Below are 15,643 nucleotides of genomic sequence, written 5' to 3'. Positions count from 1 at the left end.
CCTGCCAGCATTCCCAAGCCTGATAATGGCTGTAACTCTCCTCTTACTCTACTCTTCTATTGTTTTTTGTAAGTGGTCATTCATCAATCATATTCATAAAAGAGTAATCAGTCATCCCTCTTTTCTACCTTCTTAATGTAACAACTCCATCACAGTTTCATCTCAAATCTCATTTAATTAAAATGAGAAACCAATCCAATACTAAAACACAGAATAAAAAAGCATGCATAAAACAAACCACATAAGTTCAAATGAGACAAATAAGTCTTACTTTCATAAACATCAATAATTAAAACATGCATAAATCAACAAACTACATACAAGATGAAACATGTCTTTCTTTTAGAAAACATCAATGACAAAACATAAACGATGGTAAAGCCTGAAACATCGCTGCAGTGAGGTAGATATATGTAGCGGTACCTAGTGAGCGGTACAGTGATGTATAGCTTACTAACTGGCTGGAGAGTGGGCCAGCTACTTAGTGCTTGTAGATGGCCTGCAGGACCTGCTGGGCCGCGGCCCGACGAGCTTCCTCCTGCAAGGTGGCGTCAGTGGGTCCCGGCAGGATCGTGACCAGGCCGGTGAAGGGCACTATCACCCCGGGGACGCGCACCCTGTAGTTGAAGTAGAGGAATCCGTCTGACCCTGCATGGCTGTAGTGTAGCTCATAGAGCGGCTGGCCGCAGCCGAACACCTCGCACACCTTATGGAGCAGGAGCACCGAGGATGTCGGCTCCACCGTGATTAGAGGCCCCTGGGGGGAAGAGGAGGAGCAGGGGGGGTGAGGCGGCTGGGGGGCGGTGGGCCCTCCTACCGCTCTGCAGAAGCCCGGGGGGGCGGACGGAGGCTGGACCAGGCGAGGAGGCAGGACCGAGGGCTGAGGGGCATTCGGGGGGCGGCGGGGGGGCTTGACGGGTGACGGCAGGAGGCTCTTTGGGGGTCGCTGCGGAGATGCCGGATCCTCCTTGCTGGGCTTGACCGATAACTGCCACTTGATAGAGACAGTCAAGGCAAAACGCCTCTTGAAAGCTGGAGACAAAGAGGAGGGTGTGGAAATACAGCAGGAATTAAGGGCACACTTGTTAAATCGCCATTCAAGTGACAGGTAGAGACTGTCAAGGCGGAGCCTAGGGATGCACCCATCGATTGGCCCATATTCACTCATAATATGAGATTGGATCATTTTGAAGGCCGATAAAGGGAACCGATTGATGATACCAATCATCAAAAAAAACATTATCGGCAGATACGGCTGGCAGAATATCAGAAAGCGGTATCGGCTCCAAAAATCTAGATCGGTGCATCCCTAGCGAAGTGTAATTGAGTCAGCCATAACTAAGTGCACAGGTAGCTGCCAGCAGTGGGGAAAAAAAAAAATAAAGGTTAACAGGTTTACATAGTTACCCTCTACTACTAGTACTACATATCCATCCACACTTGGAATCTGTGGAATCTGATAAAAATATCTCATTATCTCATATCTCAAATATCTTATATCAGTTCAGGTTAAGGGCTTCCCATAGACAACCAGTGTAGTATTGATCAATTCTACAATAAATATGGAGTCAGTCAAACTGCATCATATCCATCATATCAGAGGTGGACTACACTGACTGGACCAGATCTGATTTTCACTAACTCTAGTGTCTAGCTCACCTACCTTCCACCAGTATCTTCTTGGCCATGGAAGCAGCGTGGTGGGATGAGAAGATGACCACAGCCAACACCCCCTGTATACCAGGCCCAGCCTTCAGAGACACTCCTTCCACCCCCTCCGTCAGACCACGCAGCACCTTGGAACAAAGATCATTTCATTATTCATTTTCATCATTCATTTAATTCTACGAACGAACGAAGAAAATCTATGTGTTTGCAAACTATTTTACCAGCAAGGGGGTTGCTAGTGGAGGACGCAGTTTTTAAAGTCACAATGAAACGGCATTTTGAGAGCATCTTGCCGTAATTTAACGTATTTCCTGTTGAAAAAGGATGTTGGGGCGGGATATAACAGAGCGAGTGCTCATTCAAAAGTGTAACCCCATGGGATATCTGTTGGGGAGAGAAAAGCGGTTTTATATGGTGAGAGGGGCAGGGGGTTCGTAACCCTCGGATTTGCGCGTTCCCGTGAGCCGCCGCCATGATGGAGGGTGTCCCATTACTGAGTGAGCCAAATGAAGCGAGGGCGACTGGCTGTTCAGGTCTCAGACGTTCCCTCGAAAATGAGGCAATTAAAGTGCTGGCTTAAAAGCGAGGGTTACCCAGCAGGCATTGCGATACCAATATGACCTACCGTGGAGAGCAGGAGCGAGGGGGAGCCAGCTTGCCACAAAGGTAATAATATAGCTCGTTAATTGGTTAATTTCAGGGAATTCGTGCGATTAGTGTTGTTACAGCACAGGATTCTATTTGCACTAACTTTTAGTTGTCCCATTCGTGAAAAAATTCTCCTAATGGCGGAATCGATGAAACAAGCAAGTACACTTGTTAAACTAGTAAACTTGCTACCTACCTCTTCACTTGTCATTGTGGGACATGTAACCTTCAGCGGGAGAAAAATCTGGCAAAGTAAGACTAGTAACCGGCAACAATTCTCCATGGTATGTTTAGCTTAGCTATTAGCCTTTATGCACGGTTTGTCCTTAGGGGCCTCTGTAGTCCAGTAGTTTTGCTGTGCTTTATTTACAAATGTGTTGCGGTTTCTGTCACCCTCTAGTGGTCGGAAAATCACTTAGCGCAACTTTAAAATAGGAAATAGGAAAAATCATAAAATGTAAACATAAAATCTAATGAATCAACCTGATGTTGAGATGGTACACTGAGATCTAAATGGAAATCTGTAGCTGTGTGAGATTATAAGACTATTCTCAACCAAAAAACACAATAGTGATGGGCTTACACACATTGGCGATAAACATTGCAATTTGAGTCATTTCAAGTTGCCATACATCCGAGTCACAAGTAAGTCTGAGTCAAGTCAAAGTAATAAAACGGTTGTCAAATATGTGTCGGAGAATCACACTTTAGAAAGTCAAGAAAAGGCCTTCCTGAACAAAAAGGTTTTGAGGCCTGTTTTAAAAGAGTCCAGAGTCTGTGCTGCCCTCAGGTGGTCAGGAAGGGCATTCCAAAAATAGGGTGCACCTGAGCTTAAAGGAATAGTTCACCCAAAAATTCAGTCACTATCTACTCACCATCTACACTACCTAGAGTGGCGATTTCAGCTAAATAATTGTGTAAATTAGTGCTGACCGATAAATCGTATTTTCATCGTCATTGCGATATGAACATGCGCGATAAACACATCGCAAAAGACTGCCTGAAACGCGATGAATAACAAAAATCATTGTATTTACATGCGCCATGCATTCACACTCAGCATGCAAACATTTGACCTATCAGATGGAGCCCTGGATACATGGGCCATGCATTGGCCAATCAGATGAAGCCCCAGCTAACGTTAGCCGTCAGCTACCCTCAGATTAATTGGTGTCAATTTGGTGGCGACTGCGAGGTTAGTTAGCACGATGGCTGAGGAAGGAGCGAGGAAAATGTGGTTGACGAAGACCTCGTGATGAAAAAGAACAGCACTTCTGCTATTTGGAATTATTTTGGATTCAGGAGAGACGATGTGTTACAAACACAGGTACTGTGTAAAACATGTCAAACAGTTGTGGCAACTTCCAGAGGAAACACAACCAACCTCCATCACCACCTGCAATACAACCATAAAGAACTACACAAACAATTCAAAACTAGCTAAACCACAAAACCACAAACGTTGAGTAGCAGCAAATCTAAAACCTTGCCATCATTGGAACAACAGTCCATTTCTCAGAGTTTTGCGAGTGTGACTCCTTATGACAAAACATCCAAACGCCACAGAGAAATAACAGAGGCCATAACTCGTTATTTGGCTAAGGACATGATGCCTATAAACACAGTGACCAAAGATGGTTTTGTGAGTCTGATAAACAAATTGGACCGAAGATACCAGATTCCATCACAGAATTATTTTTCCCATGTCGCCATTCCAAAAATGTACGACACATGCAGGAGGACAGTGGAATCGGAACTGGGTCAAGTTGAACACTACGCCTGTACCACAGATCTTTGGTCCAGTTGAACGACAGAGCCCTACATCAGCCTCACTGTACACTTCCTGGATCAAGACTTTGAACTGAAAACACAATGTCTACAGACAGCCTACTTCCCCGGAGAACACACCGGAGAAAACATTGCGTGTGAACTACGTGAGGCTTTGGCCAGCTGGCATTTGCGGGAAGAGCAGCTAGTTTGCATCACCACCAACGGGTCAAACGTTGTGAAGACCACCGAACTCAACCACTGGGTCAGACTTTAGTGTTTTGGCCACAGGCTGCATCTTGCCATCGGTAAGTGTAAATGAATACATTTGCTTTACGTGGCATTATTGTAATCTATTGCAGTCTTATTTTGTAACCCGAACAGACCGGATTATTCATTGAGATGATTCAAGCATGCCTGTTTTATTACCTAATGTTATTGTTGTCAATTGCATTGCATAGCCAAAGATTGAGTTCTCACAGGCTTTATTTTACCCAAGTCCAACCTTGCCCAAGAGGGGGGAAAGCATGTGATGGCATTTAGGCAACTGTCTGAATATTATTGATTGGAATAAAAAATAGCAAACGCAATGCGCACATGTAAAAATGACAATTATAATCGTAGTTTTTTTTCCCCACTGCATGGTCAGCTCTGAAACTAGCCTTTTTGGCTAATTCTGACACATTTTAAATGTGCACTGTCCCTGTCAAATAAACTAATAAACTAAACTGACGGCACACAGTTTGGGAAACACTTGAGCTTGACATCCAGCTAATGTTTTTGAATTATCTTCGTGCCTCCCCTGGGGGGCGCCAGACTAGGGGAGGCAGCCTCATACATTGAGAACCTCTGTGTCTATTGTTTTGTATGTAACGTATTGATTTTGAGCTCATGCTCAATTTAGTAGTAGTTAAACTACTACTAAATGTCACATAATGGTAGTCTGTCTCATAGTCCCTGAATCATTACTTTGTAATTACTGTAGTTAACTAGTATGTAGTCTCTGAATTATTACTTTGTAATTATTACAAAATTGTTATATTTTGCAGTTAGGCTACAATGATTACTGGTAGGTTTAGTGTCTTCATGTCTTCTTTCCAGAAAATGCTGTTAAGATGACAGCCGCATTGCCCGTGCTGCTGGGCTTTGCAAAAAATTGGTGGGACATTTCTCCCACAGCTGGAAGTAGAAGATGGCACTGAAAGAAGCATAACAGGAGCACAACCTCCCAGAGCACTCACTCATCACAGAATGCCCAACCAGGTGGGGCTCGAGGCAAAAGATGATGGAGAGGGTCTTGGAGCAGGAGCGGGCCATCTCTGATGTCCTCTCGGCAGACCGAAAAACACGGCATCTGGTTCCCTCCTGGCAGGACCTGGATGTACTTGAGTCTGTAAACCTGGCATTACACCCTTTGCAAGAATTTACTGATGCTCTTTCCGAGGAAAGCTATGTGAGTGTTTCATATGTGAAACCAGCCCTTCATCTCTTGAAGACATTAGTTCTTGCAGAAAAGGAAGATGACACCGATTTAACCAAGACCATTAAAGTGAAAATCCTGGATTACATGAATAAAAAGTATGATGACCCAGCAACACAAGAACTTCTGGACACTGCATCCTTCATGGACCCCAGGTTCAAGGTCAGCTACATCAGCAGCGAAAAAGTCCAAGACATCAAGACCAGGGTGATGTCAGAAATGAAAGAAACAGCACGGAAGGTAATTAGGTTATACATTTTAATGACATGAGCACTGGTGGGATACAAGATGTCACATACTGTAATCAGATGGTGCATTATCTGAATGTGAATGGAACATGTGTATTTTTCTATGTATTCTTAATTGTCTCTCTGTTTAGGAGGGAATACCTTCTGACAACACTGAGGCCCAAAGCATGGACACCCAGCGACAAGAAGGCAAAGCGATCATTGGGCAGTTTGCTCAAAACAAATCCAGGCCCCACTCCCACCGCATCTTCCATGCAGCTGGAGCAAGCTGTTGAAGCTGAACTTAACAGCTACTTGCTGTCCCCCACCATTGACAGTGAGGCAGACCCTTTGGCTTGGTGGAAACTCCACCAGGTCACCTACCCAAAGCTGAGCAAACTAGCTCGGAGGTACCTTTGTATACCCGCCACTAGTTCACCCTCGGAGAGGCTCTTCAGCACATCAGGGAATGTGGTAACATGTCAACGTGCATGTTTGAAACCTAGCAAAGTTAACATGCTGCAACTTGCCCTAAGGGAATAACTAAGGTAGTAACTTGCCCTAAGGGGTAGATATTTTTTCCTGATTTTATCTAATTTTCTCTTGATTTAGTGGCCCTAGTCCATTTCAATTTTCCCCCTCATACTATAGATCTCTGCACCTTGTTGGGCGGAGTCGAGGGCCTTGATGATTGTAATGGGAGACATTACAGTTATTTTAAATTGCCATGTTTAATTTATATTTATTTAATTATTTAAGTTGTTTTCAATTCTTTCAAGTGGGGGAGTGCAAGTCCATGGATACACTGATAGGTCAGGAGAAGTATCTTGAATTCAAACCTGAAGGAGACAGGGAGCCAGTGCAGTGAGTACAGGATGGGTGTAATGTAATGTGTTGGTGTTTACGCACTCTCATCAGGATCCTGGCAGCGCTGTTCTGGATATAGTTTCTGGAGACTACTGCCAGGGATCCTGAAGAAGAGCAGTAGTCGTTGCAGTAGCCCAGCCTTGAGGAGACAAAGGCATGGACCAGCTTCTCTGCATCTGAGACAGTTAAGGTGTGAGAGTTTTGAGGTGTTCTTGAGGTGGTAGAGGGAGGCTATGCAGAGGTCTTTTATGTGGTTTTCAAAGGTTAGGTGATGGTTGAACATAACCCCAAGATTGGAGACTGAGGTGGAGAGGGGAATGTTCTGACCAGAGACGGTGAGGTGAGTTATGGTAGAGAGCTGGGCCTGATGTGGGGTGCCAACTAGGAGAGCCTCAGTCTTGCCACTGTTCAGCTAGAGGAAGCTGTGCTTCATCCATGCCTTGATCTCCCTAAGGTCTTTATGTATAGTTGGGTGTCATCAGCGTAGAAATGGAAAGATATCCCATGCTGGCTGATGACATCCAAGGAGGAGCATATCGAGGGTGAACAGGATGGGGCCCAAGGACTGGTGTGTCTGGGACCTGTGAACCCCCCACAAAGACAAATTCATTCCTACCAGAGAGGGAGGAATGTAACCAGTTGGTTTGTACTAGGGATGCCGCGATCGATCAGCAATCGGAATCGGCCGATATATGAGATCGGAGAATTCCGATAATGCTTTATAGTCGCCGATTGCAAAAACCGATCGATGACGCAAAACACGTGAGCCATGTGCGTTTGTTTACATAATGGTTTGCACTCCTCGCCGGGCCGGGCCGCTCTCGTGGTCAGAGATATAGATATATATATATATATATCAATCACTGTGATCGATACATATTCACATCTCAGTCAGCAGCGGCACAGCGTCTCCTCCTCTCCTCTGGCGCCGTGCGCACGCAGGCAGGTTGATAACCATGGATCCCGTGCGTAATTCTGAACAGATTTCTGTCATTCAAATTTCTCTGTAATCCGCAAAGTCTGATTGTTAATTCCTTGTGTCAATTATGTTTTTATCCCCAGTCAATCAAAGGTTACGATTTGAAATGTAAGTGTCGGGTTTTCGCTGCGGCACCACACTCGCTTTGCGAGTCCTTTGTGAGAGGAAGTAGGCTATTCAGTAAGATCCCGTATGTAATTCTGAACAGATTTTTGTCATTCAAACAACTCTGAATTAATTTAGCTACTTATAAACAGCCAACTTACTAAGAAAATTTCGGTTTTAAACCGGGCTTGAGCCCATAAATGCAGCTAATGGGACGGGCCCATGCCGGGCTCAGACAGAACGTGCACGGGCTCGGGTCGGGTCGGGCTTGTTTTTTTGGGCCCGATCTAAGGTCTGGTCAAGACCCTAACAGCAGAGAGGCAACTGAAAAGTCTCATTTCTCTCTCTCTCTTAAGAACATTCACTTAGGCTATACAAAAACAAAGACTGAAACGGATATATATCTTCGGAGTAGGGTTGTCGCGGTGGGCGGTGTTACCGGTGGCATACGGTCTTGGAGTCCACACCGGTGTTATTAGCCCCACACCGGGAATACTGTTATTTTGTATTTTGTAAAATAAAAGCACATATTCAGAGCTTCCATGTTCAAGTTAGGCTACTGAATGATAAATGGACATACTAAAAACATACTGATCATTAATATCTGATCACTAATATGACAGATTAGGATGAATAGGATTAATTATTTATCCTTACCTAGTGACAGTAATGTGTCCAGTACAATCCAATGGTAGCCTAAAGAAGGGCAATATGCCAGAATCTGCACTGCACTCACATTAACTCTCTGAGTGTTGAGCAGTGTTATAAATCTCTGATTAAAAAGTGTTACGTTTACAAATGCGTTAATACAGTTTGGAGAGGAATTTTAAGTTTCACTTTCATTGTAGTGACGCTGATTTTGCTAGCGCTTAGACCCCCTAGTGGCGACAGGCGGTATAACCGGTATGGCCGGTGTTGAGGGGGGAAACAACACCGGTGTCAAAAGGCACCACCGTGACAACTCTACTTCGGAGGGTGTCTCCATTTATTTAACTCGACTCAACAACACAGGCAAGTGGCAACAGTCTGAGTCTTGTGCTTTGGTTATCTCACTAAATCATGTTGCGCTACCTAGAACGCACATGGTTTTGTTTACATAAAGGATTATTTCCTTTGGAGTTTGGAAACGTTATTTCAGTCGGATTAATATTGGAATATGAGAATGCCAAGATGAAAATGCAGCAGGTTTTTACGAGCCATAACTGCATTGCCTACATAGACTAATACTGTAGCCTCAGCCTACATAATATTCTTATTTTGTTCTTTATGATTATAGCCTCCATTCAGCTTCAATATGCTTGTCAGTGTGACTTACGTTGTTTGTCTGGATAATGCTTTGATTTGAAGTGTGTGCAGTGCTTGTTGATAAGGTAATAACATTTTTCGTTGATATACCAAGGTGAAATGTATCTTCTCTCCTGGGTGTAGTCTGTCACAGAGCAGTGAGTCTGTAGCTGGTAGGGATTCAGTGTCTAGCTTACATGTCAACAGGGAAAACACTTGGTATCATGGGTAATTAAACCTACGACATTCCTATTACAGGACAGTGTCTCTAACCATTAAGTCACACTGCTACCACACTGCTACCACTTTTCTTCCATTTCAGACAGCAACAATCTCTCACACTGTCCCCAACAGAGATCCTGCAGTATCTGAAGGGGAAGACAGCCCACCCACGCAGCCTACCTGTATTAGCTCCTCTCGCCTGGTGCTAAGCGGCAACTCTCCAAGGCAGAGGTGGCGTTTCTCTGTGCTACGGCGGATGCTGAGGTGAGCGCCAGGCTCCAGCGCGTGGCCGTGCAGCAGGCGGATGGCGTCGCAGGCGAGGGTCGGCGAGCCGTACTTGGCGTAGGCGAAGCCGCGGTTCTGGCCGCTGAAGTTCATCATGAGGCGGAACTCCCAGAGCGGCCCAACGGAGCTGAACAGGGGGATCAGCAGGTCCTCGTAGGCGTCCCGCGGGATCTGGCTGATGAAGACCTCGCAGCGGGCTCCTGGGGTGGGGCCCTCCCAGACTACCAGGGGGATGGACAGGGGATGAGAATGGTTCATTTTGCCTGATTATCTGGTCAATTAATCACATGGTCAAGTCAACAAAGTCAAGTAAAGAATTCAACCATTTTATTTATTGTTTAAGATCCACAAACAAACATCACAGACAAAATGAAAGAAAAAAAAAAAACATGCAACATATAACAAAGACATGACACTATGCACATCACTGATGCACTATATACACACACACACACACACACACACACACACACAAGTACACAACATACACACATATCACAAGACAAGCTCCAATAAGTGAGATCAGGAAGAGTAAAATAAGGAAATTAAAAATTGAATAAAAACTAAAAACACACTACTGAATGTACACAAAATTCTATCCATGCAATATCAACAGTAGTAGTTTACATCAGAAATATTACATTCAGATATATTTGAAACAGCCAGTAAGCAATATGTTTAATGTCTCTTCCAAATACCTAGATAATAACACTGGACAGGGACTATTTCTTGTTTTAAGAAATGTCAAATTGAAATTACTTCTTTTTATCTCATTCTAACCCTACACCAATTTGATAATTTTTGGCCAAAAATGACAAAAATGTATTTTTATATCAAAATCTCATTACTTATACTTCCTGGAAAACAGATCATCTTTAGTGGTGACTTTATTGCGTACAAGGAGGCATAAATAAAAACCAATAAAAGCATCACAGATTTTTGAACAATCCTGCCCCTCTGCCTGGCCCATTAAATCAAACTGCCTTTCTCTCCCTAACTGAATTAAATCACATTAAGGTAGCAAGATGCTCTCAAAATGCTGTTTCATTGTGACTTTAAAGTAGTTTTTTAAAACGAGTTCCGCTTCATACGATGTAATAAATAAAAGTTCAGTGACAATTAAGTCTGACTGTGCAGAATTATGCTTTATTTCTGAGCTACAAATCTTTCTAGCAATGGCACTGGCTTGCTAGAATGCAAACAACAATTTTAAAATGTCATTAGAAAGTGCAAATATAATTTCGATGAAGAGCTTGTGACTTTGTGATGGTCAAGCTGTCTCATTTGTGATTACTACAGCAGAATAAAATGTACCTAATATTCCGATTCATTTTTCTGCCCGACGATACATATTGTCACATTTTTTGTATTGCAATACATTGTCCCATCCCTAACATTCTTCCGCTAAGCAAGATAACTCTTGAACAGTGGCTAAACAAAGTGGTTACTACACCACACACATTTACCAGTATGAGTTTGCCCAATATTCAAATAAATTGTCATGCAGCCACAGGTGTGCATTTATACATTACATCATTAACATTTAAATGAATTGTTATGTGGTCACAAGTCTGTGTTTATCGGGTGTTTCATTTTTTCGAACGTGACTCGGCCGTTCAGAAATGAGGGCTGGAACTCTGTTTTCTAATTACTTCCTTGTAAATATGGAGGAATTCAAAAGGAGCTGCAAAGAATGATTTCTATTCAGCCAGATGGGAGGCAGAACATCAGGCACCTTGTAAAGCGTCACTTTTAATTGTACCACATATGCCTCTTCCATCTGGAGTTTTTGATAATGTGAACAGCTACTAATACACATATCCAAATCATCAAATCAAGCCTCATAATGCTGTACTGATTTTTTCATACATAGCCTATATTTCCACTTAAAGTTGCTGAATATGTTCACAAACGTGTTAAATGTCAGTTTTCAGTCTATTTTTGTGGCCTCATTCAAATGAATGGGAAGTAAAAATCTGAACACTACAAACTCTTCCAGCTGCATCTGATCTTGGTGATTAGTGTATATTCTGGTTTTCATGGTGGTGAAGTGCCAAATAACCCCCATGTCAAAACTAAGAGTGTTCTTGAAATGTTGGAATTGTCATTGCTCTATTCTTACTTACAGTCTTATTTTTTTGCTGTATTCTATTACTATTTGCTGCTGTAATGACCCAATTTCCCCACGGAGCTCATTAGATTTTCTCTTTTCTATCTTAAGTGTTGGAGCTGGACAGCCAGGCTCCTGGGGGCCTCTCTCACCCTCAGGTGGTCCTCCATACTTCCTCTGGCCGTTGACTTGGGTCAGCTTTACATTGGTTTTGTTCTGCCAGATCTCCAGTGCCTTCAACCGCTCAAGATTCAGAACCTAAGGTGGAAAAAAGTTTGGAAATGAACCATCAGAAATAGCAGCTCAGTGTAGGGGGGACTGTGTCTAAATTATATTATTTGCACTTTGTAATGACATTTTTAAATTGTTGTTTACATTCTAGCAAGCCAATCCCATTGCTAGAAAGATCTGTCTCAGAAATAAACATAATTCTGCACAGTCAAACTTTGTTGTCACTGAACTTTTATTTATTACATCGTATCATGCTTGTATGGAGTCGTGAAGCCCATATCACATATCATGAAATAAGCATATTGTCCCATCCCTATGCCATACTCCTATGTGGGGAAAATTCAAGGACGTACGTTTTTAACTTTCTTTTTGGATAGGTCCTTGTGCTTAGGTGACCATGAAATTAAACGTAGATAGTTGTGATCATTGATCTGATTAAAACACATCCTTTCAACACAGCAATGGGACCTGCCTACATCCTTCCTAAATGCCATGTTCAGAGCCACCCTTGCTGGAGTCTGTGCCCCACCTTGCCCCCCGCCAGTGTTTAAAGTGTTACAGCAGCAAAGGGGATAGTGCAAAAGCAAGTAAAAAAGACATCAGTAAAAAGCAAGATATAATAAAGAAATAAGTAAACAGTAAACAGTTACAGTAAACGGTTGAATTCACATTATTGCACATAGGAAATATTGATATTGCACAGTTTGGTATACATTGATATTACAACTGACAATTGGAACAAATGTCGGCCTACTTATTGTCTTTACACACTAATTGTGGAGAATATGAACTAGGTACATAAGTTTCCAACCCTGAATTTGTTGGTAGATAAGACAGAGGCTATGTAGAAAAAACAGGCGTTTTCCATCAATAGATTTTGTGTTGTAATGCAAAAAGCAATTAGTGTTACAACTGGTCTTGGTCTCCCCTAATTAGGAACAGGTGAGCTCAAGTGATAGCTCTGCAAAACTACCTTCAATACAAGACAATGCGCACACACCAAACATCAAACTGTTGGAAGAGCTTTACGTTGTAATAAGACACGCACGTGTTGCAACCTTATTGATAAACTGCGCAGGACCAAGTTAAACAAACCGATTGGCGTCTCGTAGTCGCTATCATACCTGCTTCAAACAGTAGGCTACTCAAACGACCCAGTTACTTTGGAAACACGCGGAATTCTATTCATGTAACTAATAACTTAATAAACATCAAACCAAAACAGGAGAAAACTTGAATGAATTACCTGACTCCGCTTGGTTTCCATCTCCACCGTTAGTTGTTATTAGTCTTGCCTCTGTCTGTGTGTTGCTGTGCAGGCTAATGTGTGGGGGGTTTGGCCCAGCCTGGCCGCACCTACAGGAAAACTATTGGCCTGCGAATCAGACATCCCAAATAATGCTGCCTTCAACCGCCTCTCATAGGCTCCTAGTTCCAATTAAAAGAAGCCTACGTAACGAGTCAGGACAACTTCTAGAAGTCGACGAGCCGCCAATTCATTCGCGCGTTCAAGTACTTTGGTTCAGAATAATACTAAAATGGAGCCTGTAACTCAAATCTTTTTGGTGTTTCTAATTGAAAGTAATTTATAAGTAGCCTTTCATTTCATGCAATTTAATTTAATTTAAATAGGTGTTAAAAAAAAGTAAAAGTTAATCTAAGTGTGAAAATAGAGACAATAGTAGATCCATTTTTTTGTTTTTTTGTTTTTTTTCAAAGAATGGCAAACGCTAACACTTTGGACAGTCCAATGTTGATACTCAGGAGTCATTCCTATGTTCCCAGGGTCCTATGTTCCCCAGATTTATATGGCACATAATGGGAACATGACAAAGGGTCCTATGTTCCCAGGGTCCTATGTTCACCAGTTCTACATATGTGCTGTCCCAGGGTCCTATGTTACCCGCTTCGGATGTTATCAGCCGATTAAATGGCCGTTATTAGTTGTCATCGGGACCATAGATTTAAGGTAGTATGGCCCTACTCTACCTCCTAGTTCGGTGCTTCTCAGTCCTGGTGCTACCACAACCCTGCTGGTTTTCTATTTTACCTGGTAGTTAATTACATTGACCTGGTGTAATCAGGACTGAATTACAACATTAAAAATTAAAACTTTGTCATAGAGCTAAACCAAATACATTGTTGGAAAGATCTTGACCTCGACAAAGTTTTAATTTTCTCATTTCAGGGACACAAGCCATCCCAGGCCTAGTTTCACAGAGCACTTTGAAGGCCCAATATATAAAATGAAGCTTTTTGTTTCTTTGTCGTAGAGCTAAACCAAATACATCATTGGAAAGGTCTCAACCTGGAGAGTAACATATGTCAGTATGAAGATTCTACATGGCTCCTGCTTTGAAATACTGACCTTTGAACCTTGACGTTGGTGCATATTGAAGGCTTATAATCCAGCAACAAAAGGGGTTACAGACATGAGACCAACTGTTATAGAGAGCTCTTGACCTCAGCTATCATGTGAGTATAGTCAACAACTGGGGGCACTGTCAAATATGGGTAAAATATGGTAAAATTAATTTTCACCCATTTAACAATTAGATATTTAAAATCTGATTACACAAATGTGTTTACCATCTCCTTAAACTCTGCAGTGTACTCTCAATTCAGTATTTACAACTTCCAATTCTAGGAAAACACTAATATTTTTTAAAAACTACAATTCCCTAGAGCCGCACCATGCAGCTTGATACAAATCAGCCCACAGTTGTAGTTCTTCCGGTTTGCAAATTAGGGTTGTAAATCTAGGGTTGTAAAAAGATATATCTACTGAATATATCAAATATCTAGTACAGCTGAACTAGTAATTACACTGCATCTAAATGATCTATGTCAAGAAAAAATAAAGATGTTGGTTTATTTCAGATATTTTAGCCAAAACAGGAGTCGACACACACACACGTTGGATGATGTGGCTCACGGAAGGGCATTGCGGGCTGACTTGGCGCGTTTGACTCCTGTTTTGGCTAAAATATCTGAAATAAACCAACATCTTTACTTCTCTCCCTCAAACTGGGCAGCAGTACTTACTTTAAAGTTAGTGTTCCTGTGGCTGTTTGTTTGCACTTCAGTTGGTGGGTTTTACTTATTTATTTTATTGTAGGGTTTGCTGGAGTATCTGTGGGCCCACTGGCAAAGGTATGTTAAACATATTGCATGCACAACCTCCTTCAAATTGGTCATGGTAGCCACTCATATCTAACATGTCTTTAGCCTAGAGTGGATCGCAGCCCCTGCCCAGAGTACCAGACGCAAGGAGCGTTGTCTTGACCCTTGTGTGATAAGTTAAGGTAAAAACAGGATTGATGGACAGTCAGCCCTTACATGTTTGAGTTGGACCATAGCATTGCCAGTGAGTAACCATTTCTTTGTTTCTTTTTTATAGCACAAACTGCTGTTTTGCCCATGTTGTTTTTTATATTATGATGTTTAGTGTTTTTAGGCCTCCTGTCATCCTATGAATAGGTTGATAATATATGTTCACAACCATCTGCCGTGTTTGTTTGTCTCCCTTGTTGTAGACGGCGTCTTGCCTTCCGGGGTTTGGTGGCGGCCTAAGCCGGGGCCTATTACGCCGATAGCCTCCCTCTCTCACTGCATGCTTGAGTGTGTACCCTATTGCTGTGCTGCACTGTGCACTTTAACCCTTGTGATATGTTGTGTGTGTGAACTCACGAATGGTTGCGTGTAGTTTTCTTCCAACCAGCCTCGGCCTTTGGTTCCCCCCCAGCTCCGGCATACCAGCTGCCTTGGTC

General features: G+C 42.6%; 1 protein-coding gene across 1 annotated transcript; it reads right to left on the bottom strand.

Moving 5' to 3' along the window:
- Positions 1-481: 481 nt before the first annotated feature.
- dnd1 (DND microRNA-mediated repression inhibitor 1) lies at positions 482-13,140 on the bottom strand. The gene is made up of 5 exons (XM_071920074.1): positions 13,120-13,140; positions 11,795-11,900; positions 9,428-9,753; positions 1,664-1,796; positions 482-1,032 (listed from the first exon to the last, which is right to left on the bottom strand). Exons 1-5 carry the CDS (start codon positions 13,138-13,140, stop codon positions 482-484), a joined length of 1,137 nt encoding a protein of 378 aa, XP_071776175.1.
- Between the last annotated feature and the right edge of the window lie 2,503 nt (positions 13,141-15,643).

This window comes from Centroberyx gerrardi, chromosome 16 (genome assembly GCF_048128805.1).
Source record: "Centroberyx gerrardi isolate f3 chromosome 16, fCenGer3.hap1.cur.20231027, whole genome shotgun sequence".
In the NCBI taxonomy this organism is placed as follows: domain Eukaryota; kingdom Metazoa; phylum Chordata; class Actinopteri; order Beryciformes; family Berycidae; genus Centroberyx; species Centroberyx gerrardi.
The sequence above is the reverse complement of the archived record's forward strand: the minus strand, read 5'-3'. Positions and strand labels throughout refer to the sequence as shown.

Bases quoted from the DNA above. Each gene is read 5' to 3' on its own strand.
- dnd1 (XM_071920074.1), bottom strand. From the start codon at position 13,140: ATGGAAACCAAGCGGAGTCAG. The intron at 9,754-11,794 runs GTGAGAGAGGCC...TCCCCCTGGTAG, and splicing joins GTATGGAGGACCACCTGAGG to TCTGGGAGGGCCCCACCCCA. The intron at 1,033-1,663 runs GTAGGTGAGCTA...CTTTGTCTCCAG, and splicing joins CAAGAAGATACTGGTGGAAG to CTTTCAAGAGGCGTTTTGCC.